We start from the raw sequence: 15482 nt of genomic DNA, 5'->3' as shown, positions 1-15482 counted from the left end.
CAAAATGCAGGTCAGAGTTATAGGACTTGATGCTATAAACTAGTTTTATAACCCCGAAGTCACTTATGAAGTTTCACTTCAATATATGCATTAGTTTTGGAGAAGTAACTTGCATGTAAAACTTTAACCAGGATTTTCTAAGTACAAAAGGGGACATAATTTGCTCAAAATACATGCCAGAGTTATGGGACTTGACCCAGTGAGGTTGGTAATTTACCTAGAAAAAGAAAAAATAAGTTTCAAAGCTATATGCCGTTAAATGATAGCCATATGTACTTGCATGCAAAACTTTAACCAAGGTGTGACGCCGACGCCGACGCCAGGGTGAGTAGAATAGCTAGACTATTCGAAGTCGAGCTAGAGATGTTTTGGGGTCTGAATGTTTGGTTATAGAAATATATCCCTGTTAGTTTTTCGGAGACGCATTGGGCGTGCCCTGAATCAAGTGGTGTATTATATGTGTATAGGCCTACATATCGTGGGTGTAGGAGCATTATCTAAGTTGGGAGCCATCTTGGTAGATAGTTTAGGAGAGAGAGCCATATCCCACATATGGGGTCCTTCCCTGGAATATGTTAGAGTTTTAAGTCGTAATTATCGTTATTTACATATTTTTATTCATGTATTTGAGAATGGTCATGTCAATTTTAGAAGGTGTTGTAATATTCCTTTAGGAGAGTGTGTGTGAGGGGCGAGGAGCGGGATGGGAGGGGAGAGTACCGGATCCTTCCCCAGACAATTTTGAAATTTGTGAACGCCAACTGCTGAATTCTAAAATATTTTAACACTTAAAATGTGATCGTCCGTTACTCTAGGTTTTAGTTAACGACAAATTAGGCTAAAAAATGATACTTTTGAATAAGATTTTTATTATGGTTCGAGACCGTTGTAAGTTGTACCATTGATGGTTTTGAATATTTCTAAAGCCAAATGCTGACTTCCTAGTGAAGTTTAGGATTTTATCAACATGGTCTTATCAATACTAAAGGAATATATATGCATTATACAAAAAAAAAAAAAAAAATTATGGTGTTTTAAAGATGGTGCCCAAACCTTCCTTCTACAACGCCTATGTCTAAAGCAGTGAAAAAAAACCACCATACAACGTTTTCTACTTATCAATGTTTCATTTATCTGATCATCCATACGTTCGGAAATGACACTTAAAACATAAAAAAGTTTTTAAAAGACTTTTGCGTAATTTATTTGTAATCAGACATCATTCTTTAAGGCTATGTTGCTTTAACAAATGCTATGTTGCTTTAAGAAAGGTTACGCAAACTCGAACTGAATTATCATTATAATTATTATTATCATATAAAAGTTTCTATATAAGTTTCTATATCTCTTCTTTACATCTAATTTGTTTAGCGGTAGACTCGTTTATCAGTAACGTTCATTCTATTTATCCAAAACTGTCGTCTGCACAATGACTTCAGTTACAGTGTAAGGATCGCAGTTTGAAGACGGACGCCGGTCCTCCAGATACCCATGACCTTCCTCAGCCACCTGGCGGGGAATTCGGATACTTGCACCACGGTTTGCAATTCCAGCAGAGAAGTCATGGATACTTGAAGTCTCGTGAAGTCCCGTGAGACGTCTCGCGTTGTCTTTGCCCTCTTTAGGATCGTATGCCCGAATATGTCTCACGTGATTTTTCGATAACTTATCAATAGCGGTTTCAATTTCTCTGAAAATGAAATTTGCTTTATTAATTTAGTGCCATATTTAAATAATTTCTGCATATGATAGACATACACTGAGAGAAGTAATTCATTTGTATATTAGTGTACTAACAATACAGCTCAGTACCGCGAGACGTTCTAATAACAACATGATTTATCTCCATTCTTTACCGAGTGACAAACTGGTAAAGCATGCTTCCATTCAGTGCCAGTACTGCGAGAAGTGTTGGTAACAACCTACATTTAGAAACAAGCCTCTATTCAGTACCATGAGACTGTATGGTAAGAAAATGCTTCTCTGTATGCCGAGGGACGAATTCTACCATTATACAATATCAGTCTGTAAATTATCTTCAGTAATAAATACCAGTTTCTTTAATTCAGATGACCTTTTTGAAAATTAGAGGCGATGTTTAGTTGTTTTGTATTTTATCATGATGTAGATTATATTTTTGGGGAAACTACCCAGATAACTACTAAGGTTATATATCAATAAAAGAAACAGATCTTTGTTTCATATGAAATTCAGCCAATTCAGGACCGTATTGGTATACTTTTTAGATTTCCACTCAGACAAATACTAATTTTCAGTATGACAGTTATACATTTGCTTAAAAAATCGAAAAGACAAATGGATGTTGAACATCATGCTACACTCATATTGTCCCATTTCAGAATAAACACGAGCTAAATATCAAATAATTATAAACTGGAGAATCTCTTCTGTCAAGTGTACAACGGAAAGCAATTTCAGATGAAATAAATGTTATTAACGCAAATCCGGCCTTTTTTGAGGATAAAGAGCCGTTTTTCAACAATATTAGGTTACGTAATTACGCAGAGTTAACCCGGCCAGAGTCTATTGATTCCGTACAAGTACTAACTTGTAACTACCAATTTTTCCACATAAATCAGATGTGAAGGCCTACACCTTGTCTAGATAAAACGTTAACATCATATTAGACTGTGGCAAAAAACAAGAGCTGTCCGTAAGACAGCCAATGCTCGACTATTCGAAATAATGTCCCAGAAGCAGGGAAATATACCCAAAATGTTAAAATATCAAAAGAGTTTTAAGTTCAGGAGGGGACATAATTTAACCAAAAAAATGCATGTCAGAGTTATGAGATTTGATGCTATCAACTAGCACAACCCCGAAGGCACATGTGAAGTTTCAACTTAATATCTGCATTTGTTCAGCAGATAGTAACTTGCACGCAAAACTTTAACCAGAGTTTTCTAAGTCCAAAAGGGAGCATGATTTGCCCAAAATACATGCAAGAGTTATGGGACTTGATCAAGTGAGGTCGGTAATTGATCTAGAAAAAAGAAAAATAAGTTTCAAATCTATATGCCTTCTAGTAATAGCTGTATGTACTTGCACGCAAAACTTTAACCAGGATTTTCTAAGTCCAAAACGGGGCATAATTTGGCCAAAATGCAGGTCAGAGTTATGGGACTTGATGCTATCAACAAGTTTTGTAACCCCGAAGACACATGTGAAGTTTCAATTCAATATTTGCATTAGATTTAGAGATAGTAACTTGAATGTAAAACTTTAACCAGGATTTTCAAAGTCCAAAAGGGGGCATAATTTGCTCAAAATACATGTCAGAGTTAAGTAACTTGACCCAGTGAGGTTGGTTATTGACCTAGAAAAAGAAAAAAATAAGTTTCAAAGCTATATGCCTTTAAATGATAGCTGTATGTACTTGCATGCAAAAATTTTAACCAAGGTGTGACGCCGACGCCGACGCCAGGGTGAGTAGAACAGCTAGACTATTCTTTGAATAGTCGAGCTAAAAATGACTACAGTGCCGAGCGGTGGTCTTGTGGATAAGATATCGGCCGCTCAATCCAGGGTCGTGGGTTCGAGCCCCACTAGGGTCACGACCATGACTTCTCAAATGACACCTTTCTGGTTTTTCCAGGAAGCGGACTCGAGAGTGGTTCCAATAAGCTTGGAGCTTTCACCACAATCGAGCTAAAATAAATTAGTATAAACTAAACTACAGTGCCGCTTACTTAATTCCTCCACTCTGCCTCATAGGTAATGTACTGTAGTTACAATGAGCCCCGGCCCCATTCCAATCCCCCTCCATGGGTTTCGGATCTAAAGTTGCGTTAACACCGAAGTCCTCGGCTACTCTGTACAGCAGGTAGCGTCCTATCCATAGGTGATCACCCATCTCTATGCCCTCACATGGTCCCACTTGAAATTCCCACTGAAAATAAATATATATATATCTAATTCGACTATAACGGAAGCAAAAAGCTCACACGGACATCAAAAATTCATTGCTTTGATAGAACAACAAGGTCATGATGACCCAGGATCGCTCACCAGAGTAATATGAGCCACATGTTCAAATAGAAAACTGATAGTAAAATTTTTAGAAAGTGGGCCAGTAGGTCACATTCATGGTCACTGAAAGTCGGTTTTAAGATCGGTGTGCAAAACTGTACATGTCATCAAAATTTCAAGGCTGTATCTAAAAAAAACAAAACAAGAAAGTAGGTCAAGGTAACAGTCAGGTGACCCCTAATCGCTTGGGGTCATCAGGTAATTATAACTGAACAGTCTAGGAAATATGATCCGATAATTTTTGATGTATTTTTCCTTTATAATTCATATAACAAGTGACCCCAGGGCTGGGCCTCTTTCCGCCCGAGGGGCATAATTTGAACAATCTTGTCAGAGATCAGTTAGGAACTGCTACATACCAATATCAAAGACCTAGGCCTTGAACTTTCAGACAAGAAGGTTTTTTCCTATATAAATCTATGTTAAATTTGGGACCCCACAACATGGCCTCTTTTCACCCAAGGGGCATAATTTAAACAATTTTGGTAGAGGAGCACTAGGCAATGCTACAAACCAAATATCAAAAGCATATGCCTTGCAGATTCAGGCAAGAAGATTTAAAAACAATCTTTATAAGTCTATGTAAAATTTGAGACCCCGGGGCAGGGCCTCTCTTTTGGTAATAGTTTGAACAATTGTTGTAGATGACCACAAGACAATGCTACATACCAAATATTGAAAGCCTAGGTCTTGCAGTTTCAGACAAGAAGATTTTTAAAGTTTTTTCCTATATAAATCTATGTTAAAGATGAGACACCCCGGGGCAGGGCCTCCTTTTACCAAGGGTAATAAATTGAACACTCTTCATAGAGAACCATTAGATGATGTCGCATGCCAAATATCAAGGCTATACACCTTGCGGTTATGGACAAGAAGCTTTTAAAATTTTTTCCTTTCGGTTGCCATGAATAATTTTGAAGGGGGACCACCCAAGGTTCATTTCTGTGAAGTTTTGTGTAATTCTGCCTTGTGGTTTTCAAGAAGAAGATATTTTTAAGGAAATATTGAAGGACACACGACGCACGACACACGACGGACATTGAGCGGTCACAAAAGCTCACCATGAGCCTTTGGCTAAGGTGAGCTAAAAACTCGTTGTGGATAGTTTTTGTACAGAATAAAACAATTCTTTGTTAATTTCACAGGGAATAACTCGAAAATTATATCTGGATTTGTAAAACCTGATTACCTGCCCTGGCATTACTTCAGCGTTACACCCAGCTACCTTTACGCCAGCGTACAGACAAGCCCTATAGTGAGCTTCTACAATATCACGGCCGTAGACTTTGTTAGCACCCACACCGCAGTAGTAGGGACCTGGAGAACACAGACAATTTTCTCAGTTACAGATTCATAAAGAGAGTTAATATGCAAGTTAGATATATATAGTTCTTTATATGAATATCCTCCTATTTTGTGTCAAAGTTCGTTCAACAAATCCCTTTTATAGTTTTCGTTTTTATTCCTGGCAACAGAGAAAGTAAAATTAATAAAAGAAGAGAACTGAAAAATCAGGTAAATGTTGAGTTATGTTTTTTGAACATTGCACTTTTAGTAGAGTTATGGTCCGGACAACTTTTAACAATATCGCCTGAGAGGTAGTGGAACTGGGATTAAATCTGCATCAATCAAGGAAACAGAAATTATAGTATGGAACATTCTTTCATTATCATCTTTTAACTCCCTTCGGCAATTTAAAAGGTTCTGTTGGACGGTCCCGTAGATTAAGGAAGATAATTAAACAATATCAAAAAGATTTATGGGTCTTGTACTATTGTACTACTCTATTCACTTCGTCTTATTCCATTTATGTCTAAATTTCGAGTTATGAATACATGTATGTATAGCATATAGTGTATGCGTAATGTTTCATGACCCTATGTCATATATTTTTCGAGATATGTGCGACACTACTTTGATGCCATTTTTATGCATGTTTTTCCTTAAGTCAAGGGTTATAACTCTGGTTTGACAGAGTGATATCTCTAACAAAACCCCAGATGAACCATGTCACATGATGAATAATATTCTTGTAATGTTACATAATATTAGGTCAAATATTTTTTTGAAATACATGCGACACAAACTTAGGCCCTTTGTATACATATTTTGACTAATCCAAGTGCCATAACTTTGGTCTGACTGTGTGAGATCAAAATTAAACCTCTGTTGCACTGAGTAACACTCTTGTGAGGTTTGATGATTCTGGATCAAACACTTTTAAGATATGAAGATATGAACGCCACAATTTCGGACGGACGGACGCACACCACCACGTTTTGGTATTAGGTGGTAATTCCATTGTTTGGAAACAATAGAATAACCGCTTAAGGGGCAAAAGACTTAAGTGGTTACAGAATGAATACAAAGGATTACTATTGTCCTAGGACACACCTCCTACCACCTAAGGCATCGATCGTGTGCTCTGACGGACGGACGAAAAAAAGCAACTCTAAGTGCCCTTCCCCTTCCCCTTGTCCCCCAAAAGAAAAGATGGGGGAGCACAATTAGAATATGAACATGGGTTCAGCGCAACACAGAGCCAAAACTAGAAAATGCTTTTGTAAAAAAGCGCATGTCTCCCCCAATGCAAAGTCCTATAGGCAAGAAGTAAATAGGGGTCAGGAGCGAAAGTCAAAGAGACACTGATGGTTGGCTGCAATAGGGATCATCTACTTGGCATGTCCAGTCATCCCGCTTAATTTCAACACTCTTGGCCTAGTGGTTCTCAAGTCACTGTTCAGGCTCCTGTGACCTTGACCTTTGATCAAGTGACCTCAAAATAAAAAGGGGTCATCTACTCTGCATGTCCAATCATCCTATTAAGTTTCAACATTGTAGGTCAAGTGGTTCTCAAGTTATTTCCAAAAAATGATTTTACATGAACAGGCCACTGTGACCTTGACCTTTAATAGACTGACCCCAAAATCAATATGGGGTCATCTACTCTGCATGTTCAATCATCCTATGAAGTTTCAACATTCTGGGTCAAGTGGTTCTCAAGTTATTGATCGGAAATGGTTATCAATGTTCAGGCCTCTGTGACCTTGACCTTTAACGGAGTGACCTAAAAAACAAAAGGGGTCATCTACTCTGCATGAACAATCATCCTATGAAGTTTCAACATTCTGGGTCGAGAGGTTCTCAAGTTATTAATTGGAAATGGTTTTCCATATTCAGGCCCCTGTGGCCTTGACCTTTAACAGAGTGACCCTAAAATCGTTAGGGGTCATCTACTCTGCATGACCAATCATCCTATGAAGTTTCATCATTCTGGGTCAAGTGGTTCTCATGTTACTGACCGGAAATGGTTTTCAATGTTCAGGCTCCTGTGACCTTGACCTTTCACAGAGTGATCCCAAAATCGTCAGGGGTCATCTACTCTGCATGACCAATCATCCTATTAAGTTTCAACATTCTGGGTCAAGTGGTTCTCAAGTTACTGACCGGAAAGGGTTTTCAATGTTCAGGCCCCTGTGACCTTGACCTTTAATGGAGTGACCCCAAAATCGATAGGGGTCATCTACTTTGCATGTACAATCATCCTATGAAGTTTCAACATTCTGGGTCAAGTGGTTCTCTAGTTATTGATCGGAAATGGTTTTCCATGTTCAGGCCCCTGTGATCTTGACCTTTGATGGAGTGACCCCAAAATCAATAGGGGTCATTTACTCTGCATGACCAATTATCCTATGAAGTTTCAACATTCTGGGTGAAGTGGTTCTCTAGTTATTGATCGGAAATGGTTTTCAATTTTCAGGCCCCTGTGACCTTGACCTTTGACGGAGTGACCCAAAAATCAATAGGGGTCATCTATTCTTCATGACCAATCATCCTATGAAGTTTCAACATTCTGGGTCAAGTGGTTCTCTAGTTATTGATCGGAAATGGTTTTCAATGTTCAGGCCCCTGTGACCTTGACCTTTAATGGAGTGACCCCAAAATCGATAGGGGTCATCTACTTTGCATGTACAATCATCCTATGAAGTTTCAACATTCTGGGTGAAGTGGTTCTCTAGTTATTGATCGGAAGTGGTTTTCCATGTTCAGGCCCCTGTGACCTTGACCTTTGATGGAGTGACCCCAAAATCAATAGGGGTCATCTACTCTTCATGACCAATCATCCTATGAAGTTTCAACATTCTGGGTCAAGTGGTTCTCTAGTTATTGATCGGAATTGGTTTTCAATTTTCAGGCCCCTGTGACCTTGACCTTTGACGGAGTGACCCCAAAATCAATAGGGGTCATCTACTCTTCATGACCAATCATCCTATGAAGTTTCAACATTCTGGGTCAAGTGGTTCTCTAGTTATTGATCGGAAATGGTTTTCAATGTTCAGGCCCCTGTGACCTTGACCTTTGATGGAGTGACCCCAAAAACAATAGGGGTCGTCTACTCCAGCAGCCCTACAACCCTATGAAGTTTGAAGGTTCTAGGTCAAATGGTTCTCCAGTTATTGCTCGGAAATGAAGTGTGACGTACGGACGGACGGACGGAAGGACGGACGGACGGACGGACGGACAGGGCAAAAACAATATGTCTCCTGGGGGAGACATAATAATAAACCACACAATTCTTCGTTTATTAGTCAAAGTGGCAGTTTGGTTTTAGACTAGATAAGATTATGAAAATCTCATCCAGTTCATCTGTCGGTCAAATAGATGAGGGTGACTGAATTTCAACGAATATTTTAACAAATGAATGGGAATATTTTTATTACCCGTAACTTGAGTCGTCCGAGACAGTTTTCTTTCAATGAGTGGGGAGTATGTTACATATTAACAAAGAGATTTCATGATGATATACCTTGAGGACCTGGGTAACCATTCTTTGGCCATCCGAACGGATAGCCATCAAAGTCGAGAAGCGTATATTCTTGTTCTATACCAAACCAGGGATGGGAGTCCTTCGCCGCTTCCATAGCTTTAGCACAGGTCATTCTGTTGTTTGTGTCTGAAAATATTTCCGCATACTAGATTGTTGTTTTAAGTGTAATCAGCATATCTGAGGTAAAAAACCCAAGTGCATCTCTTTAGCAGATGTGTTGGAATGCGAGTTTGTTCTATTCTATATATTCTATACATGATGAAAGAATTTAGAGCCAAACAGTTTGAATAATTCATAAATGTTAAAGTAAAATTATATGGTTCAGTAAAGCGTGTTGTTTTGTCTACATGCTAGTCGCTTATCAAAATTGTCCTAACATCTGAATACGTGGTATAAGTAAAAGCATGTACCAGTATCGAGTTAAACTCGCAAATTAGCTATTCACATACCTGCCGGTTGATTGTTGTACTTGAATACCTCACAAAGCACGAGTTTGTTCTTTCCACGTCTGAATGGATCTCTGAAGATTGCACGTGGATAAATGTACATGTCGGAGTTCGAGCCTTCAGCTTGATATGTACTAGAACCGTCATAGTTCCATACCGGACAATCTGTGAAAATAGACATAATATCATATACATATTACATGATCATAATACAATACATGATTATGTATAGCTAAAACATCACACATTGGTGTATTCTACATTTATTATTCATTTTATTTACAACACAAAACACTACTGTTGATAATGATGATGAGTTAAGTGAAGATGACGACTACGATTATTACTATTAAAATCATCATCGTCATCACCATCATCATTTAACAAGAAGAGTATCATTAAAATTAAACACCATCTGGTTTCGAAAGCATACAAACAGTGTCATCATCATCATCATCATTATCATCATCATCATCAGCAGCAGCAGCAGCAACAGCAGGATGCATATGATAATTATGTTGTTGCTGTATTCCTTTGTGCTTATTAAAAGCTAGAATAAGAAAGAAAGGCAAGTCTCATAGAGTTCAACTTCTCCGACATGAATGACTTTCGCCAAAATTCTGTAATTTTAAAGCTTTCTCAGTTGAGTATTTCTGCAACAACAGTGAGAACACATACTGAATTTAAATTCCGTGAGTATGCTTTCTACAAAAATCTAAAATCATCACTTATCACACAGTCATCATCATTATCATCATCATCGTCTTCATCGTAATCAACATTTTTCTTTGGGACTTAGACCATTATAATTAACAGAATCTTTAGATATGTTACAGTACCTTCCGGTTTTTGTGGCTCAAAGTCTAGTGTTCGACACTTGCTTCTTATTCCCTCTCCAGTACCATCTATCCAGAGGTATTCACACATGACCTTGTCATCGGGCTGGTCCAAAGACATGTAATGTTTTAGAACATTCTTGTCAGTAGACGCTGAGAAACCACGCAAAGCCGCCGCAGTAGACATGTTTATAAGTTATACTGAAAAAGTAGAACATTGCGTGCTGCAGAGCTCATTAATTAAATACCCTACCACATTAATTAACAGTCCCGTATAAATGTATATTCAGTCTTTGTTTTGATAGCGTTATGTTGATGTATTGCAGAAATATTAATAACCGTTTCCTCTAAAATGTATATACATAAAATAGTTAGTCGATCTGGACTTTGGAAAAATGACCTTGAAGAACTTGACCTTGCCCTTGACTCTATGATGAGAAAACTGTACTGACAAGGCACACACAATTTAGCATTTAGTGAGACTAATGATTTTCGGGACACACAGACTGACGGAAAAGGGTATGACTTCTTGCTAAGGATCACAAAAGTCCTCCAACCCCTCTGACAAAGAATGAGAGGTGATTTGGGGCTAAAAAATAACGAGTTTCATTCGCAATAACAATTCGCATTTTAAATTTCAATAGATCAGTGTCTCAAATCATGTGAAATGTTTTCAAAGGCGAACAAATAGATAATTGCGTTAAACTTATATTCTGCAGTTACAGCACGTTTATATGCATTACTTGCGAAAGAAAATAATCGCATTATATATTTTGTAAAACTTCACATCTTTTATTTTCTATATACAGCATGATAACACTCTCTTTATACGAAACAATTGAACGAATATATCCTTCCTTCCAAGTTAAAGGTTCCAAATTGATTTTTGACGACCACAGACACACAAAATGAGTTTTCATTCCTTTCAACACTTTATCTATTTATTTATTCATTTATTTATTTTATTTAACATTTCCATTATCTGTTTATTTATCTATTCAAATGGAACAATTACATATTTAAATAAAAAGGAACACAGAAGTGTTACTAAATAAATTTACCTGAAAATTTCAAGGTAAGAAATGTCCACTCAGATCAAAAATATCTTTTGACGACACAGGTTGTTTACAAACTAAACTTGTTTGCAAAATACGAGCTTCAGGATATATTTATACCATTTGAATGAAAAACAACTACACGGATGGGCGAGCTGTAATGCCCTGTAAAGAATTTGGTGGCCTGTCCGATATGTACTAGACTATACACAGATGAGATAGATATCAGTAATGATTCGTTTAAAATAGGCATTTGCATGTATACGTTGTTTTTAAACGTTTAAGGTTTAACAGTATATGAGCCGTGCCATGAGAAAACCAACATAGTGGGTGTGCGACCAGCATGGATCCAGACCAGCCTGCGCATCCGCGCAGTCTGGTCAGGATCCATGCTGTTCGCTAACAGTTTTTCCAATTCCAATAGGCTTTAAAAGCGAACAGCATGGAGCCTGACCAGACTGCGCGGATGCGCAGGCTGGTCTGGATCCATGCTGGTCGCATACCCACTATGTTGGTTTTCTCATGGCGCGGCTCATATCACAAAATAACAGAAATGTTTAGTAAACGAACAGCATCTTGACAAGTAACTTATCTGTCCAATACATGTTTGATTATTCTGTCCAATAGAGTTGGATGCTTAAAATATTCTAAAGTAGCTGTCCCCCTTTAAAAAGAATGCTATCTGTAAAGAAATAAATGTAAACAATTGTCAAATTTTAAATGTTAAAAATGTTAAGTTTAAACATTGGTACGCTGTTACAAGTGCATCAAAACGAAGACATATAACAGCCTTTTAAAGATGGTGAGTTTTTAAAGGTTCTGAATTGTCCAGAAGTATGGCCCCTTCATGAAGTCCCTTTCCGGAATTCAAAACATGTATGAGTAAATTGACAATGGTTTTGTAGAAAAATATGAAGGTTTTATACGCTGTTAAAATTTCGTGTAAAACTGCTTTCTTTCTATGATTTGATGATGTTCGAACATTTTTCTCCGAAACATGGACCTACCTCTTAAATTAAAATTTTCTTTGCATCCATGCTAACAAGCTTCGGCCCCGGCCTTTTATGTAAATGCTCTGAACAGAATCAGTACAGAATGAAGATTTTCGAATTCCCTTCAGTTAACCTGCACATGATTCAGCCTTTTTGTACACAGCGGATACGTTTTGTTCGATCCCCAATAGAGTTGCAACCATAATTTTGTCAAAATAAAAACCAGTTACTAAGTTAAAACAAGGGGAATAAAACTCCCGTTTGTCCGTTTGACTGGAAACTGTTTTCAGTCATAAGATCACTTTGACCTTGGCGTTCAAGGCAATGTAACCGTAACGATATTCGGCAATTTCCGTACGTTTACATATGAGCCGCACCATGAGAAAACCAACATAGTGCTTTTGTGACCAGCATGGATCCAGACCAGCCTGCGCATCCGCGCAGTCTGGTCAGGATCCATACTATTCGCTTTCAAAGCCTATTGCAATTAGAGAAACCGTTAGCGAACAGCATGGATCCTGACCAGACTGCGCGGATGCGAAGGCTGGTCTGGATTCACGCTGGTCGCAAATGCACTATGTCGGTTTTCTCATGGCGCGGCTCAATTATTCTCTAACGCTATTTCGGCATCCTTTGGTATGTACCAGATAGGTCCTTTAAATGTATTCAAAAATATACCAAATTATTACGTTTTATTCAGTTTCCAGCTTAAATATTATATGAACACAATTATGAAACAAGAGGGTCATGATGACCCTGAATCGCCGCGAGTCACCTGAGTAATATGAGCAACATGTTTCAAATGGTAAACTGACACTAAAATATTAGAAAGTAGGTCAGTAGGTCACATTCATGGGCACTGAAACACAGTTTTAAGATTAGTGAGCGAAACTGTACATGTCATCCAAATTTCAAGGCTGTATCTTAAAAACAAGAAAGTAGGTCAGTATGTCAAGGTCACAGTCAAGTGATCCCTAATTGCTTGGATCATCAGGCAATTATAATTAAACAGTCTAGGAAATATGACCTGATAACTTTTGGAGTATTTTTTCCTATATAACTCATAATTATAACAAGTGACCCCCAGGGCGGAGCCTCTTGTCACCCCAGGGGCATCTTAGAATAAACTTGTTAGAGATCCACCAGGCAATGTTACACACCAAATATCAAATGTCTAGGCCTTGAACTTTCAGACAAGAAGATCTGTAATTATTTTCCTATATAAGACTATGTTAAACTTGGTACCCCCAGGGCAGGACCTCTTTACACCCTAGGGACATAATTTGAACAATTTTGGTAGAGAAACACTAGGAAAGGCAACATACTTAATATCAAAAGCCTAGGCCTTGCAGTTTCAGGCAAGAAGATTTTTAAAGTTTTTTTCCCTATATAAGTCTATGTAAAAGATGAGACCCCATGGGACAGGGCCTCTTTTCATTCAAGGGGCATAATTTGAACAATTTTGGTAGAGGACCACAAGGCAATGCTACATACAAAATATCAAAGGCCTAGGTCATGTGGTTTTAGACAAGAAGTGTTTTTAAAAGTTTTTTAATATATAAGTCTATGTAAAACTTGTGACCCCCGGGGCGGGGCCTCTTTTCAACCCAGGGGCACAATTTGAACAATCTTGATAGAGGACCATAAGATGATGTCACATGCCAAATATCAAGGCTCTACGCCTTGCGGTTTTGGACAAGAAGATTTTTAAAGATTTTCCTTTCGGTTGCCATGGCAACCAGAGTTCTGCATGGAACAATTTTGAAAGGGGACCACCCAAGGATCATTCCTGTGAAGTTTTGTGTAATTCTGCCAAGTGGTTTTCAAGAAATTTTTTTTAGAAAATGTTGACGGACAGACGACAGCGGACGACGGACGACGGACATTGAGCGGTCACAAAAGCTCACCATGAGCCTAAGTGCGAAAGGGTGGTAAAGATGTTAAATTAAACAAGCTTGGTAATACATTTGGATGTTGTAATAAATTAAAAGACTATAGCTCAATACAGATTGACGAACAGACGGATATACATTCGAGGGGAAAAATAAAATTCTTACCTTAAGTGTGTTGTTTTATGCCGTGTTAGACACGCTATAGAATAACTGTATGCTTTTGAATATCCGTCGTGGTAATTTTACATGCTTTGCATGAAATAAAGGAGAAAAACAAATATCTACTTACAAATTGACAGTGTTATATAAGGCCAAGATAATTTGTTTAATGATTATAACATTTATTAAATATTGTGGCAGTAAGCGCAGTACTTGATGAAATAAAGTGAGTTTAGACACACTTAGTTTCTACATTGTAAGATGGTTATTTATCTGTGTTTTTACAACTGTACTGAAAAGAGATTGACTGAATAATTTTTCAGACGAAGTTGTAAAAAAAAAAAAAAAAAAAAAAAAAAAAAAAAAACAAAAACAAAACAAAAAAAAAAAAAAAAAAAAAGGCAAAAAAAAAACAAAACAAAACACACACACATTTATTCAGGGAGGGCCTAAATTGTCCACCTGTCACCTTACCTTCTAGTATGGTATATGTATTTTTTTTAAATCAATTTTATTGTCTTGTTTTATTTTTCGAGACACTGACTGCGACGGACAATTTGCAAATTAATGTTAATAAAGATGACACATGATACTGACATTTGAACCTGACCTCAAGACGAGTGTATTCAGATATTCCGTGTAACACTGTATGCAAATTGGCGAATTTATTAAATTAGCCAAATGGCTGGATAGCTCAATAATCAGGTTTTGAATCTAAACAAAATAGGTTCGATTCTCATGCTTTAGTAAAATTTCTTTAAATAATTACAATTTACATAGGTATCGTTTATGTTTGCAAAAAAAAAAAAAAAAAAAAAAATAGCTTTCAATGATACAGAGGATATTTGTTTGTTTTAGTGTAAGATCGAAATATATTTCACCGAGTGAGCACTATAAGGTTTCGATGGAGGCCTTGAGAAACAAAAATCAAACAAGACCAAATCATAGAAAGAAAGAGTTGTTTGACACGAAAATTGAACAGCATGTAAAACATGTATATTACTTTACGAAACAAGTGTCAGTATACTGATATAAACATTGAATTCCGGAAAAGGGCTGCCTAAAGGGGTTCCACTTCCGGACAGTTAAACGCCTTTAAAAACTCATCATTTTCAAAGAACTTTTACACATGTTTGTTTTGATGCATTTGCAATAGCGTGCGAGTGGTGAAATTTCACGTAACAAGGTGGAACATAGTTTTCAGCAATTGTTTATCTTTATTTC

At 37.4% G+C, this 15482-nt stretch overlaps 1 protein-coding gene across 2 annotated transcripts; it reads right to left on the bottom strand.

Moving 5' to 3' along the window:
* Positions 1 to 1188: 1188 nt before the first annotated feature.
* LOC123562613 (glutamine synthetase-like) lies at positions 1189 to 14413 on the bottom strand. 2 transcript variants are annotated; one of them, XM_045355238.2, is made up of 7 exons: positions 14265 to 14413; positions 10164 to 10361; positions 9328 to 9489; positions 8858 to 9004; positions 5240 to 5367; positions 3711 to 3910; positions 1189 to 1690 (listed from the first exon to the last, which is right to left on the bottom strand). In XM_045355238.2, the coding sequence occupies exons 2-7, from the start codon at positions 10345 to 10347 to the stop codon at positions 1402 to 1404; spliced, it is 1110 nt and encodes a 369-aa protein (XP_045211173.1). In that variant the 5' UTR covers positions 10348 to 10361; positions 14265 to 14413; the 3' UTR covers positions 1189 to 1401. The 2 variants fall into 2 exon arrangements, with proteins under 2 accessions (XP_045211173.1, XP_045211172.1); XM_045355237.2 differs by lacking the exon at positions 14265 to 14413 and adding an exon at positions 11222 to 11375.
* Positions 14414 to 15482: the final 1069 nt, after the last annotated feature.

This window comes from Mercenaria mercenaria, chromosome 2 (assembly GCF_021730395.1).
Source record: "Mercenaria mercenaria strain notata chromosome 2, MADL_Memer_1, whole genome shotgun sequence".
Lineage (NCBI taxonomy): Eukaryota > Metazoa > Mollusca > Bivalvia > Venerida > Veneridae > Mercenaria > Mercenaria mercenaria.
This window is presented reverse-complemented; position numbering and strand designations above follow the sequence as displayed.

Coding starts and splice junctions, on each gene's coding strand:
- LOC123562613 (XM_045355238.2), bottom strand. CDS start 10,347: ATGTCTACTGCGGCGGCTTTGCGTGGTTTCTCAGCGTCTACTGACAAG. Junction 9,490..10,163: donor TGAGCCACAAAAACCGGAAG/GTACTGTAACAT, acceptor CTATTTTCACAG/ATTGTCCGGTATGGAACTAT. Junction 5,368..8,857: donor TGGTTACCCAGGTCCTCAAG/GTATATCATCAT, acceptor TGTGTTCTCCAG/GTCCCTACTACTGCGGTGTG.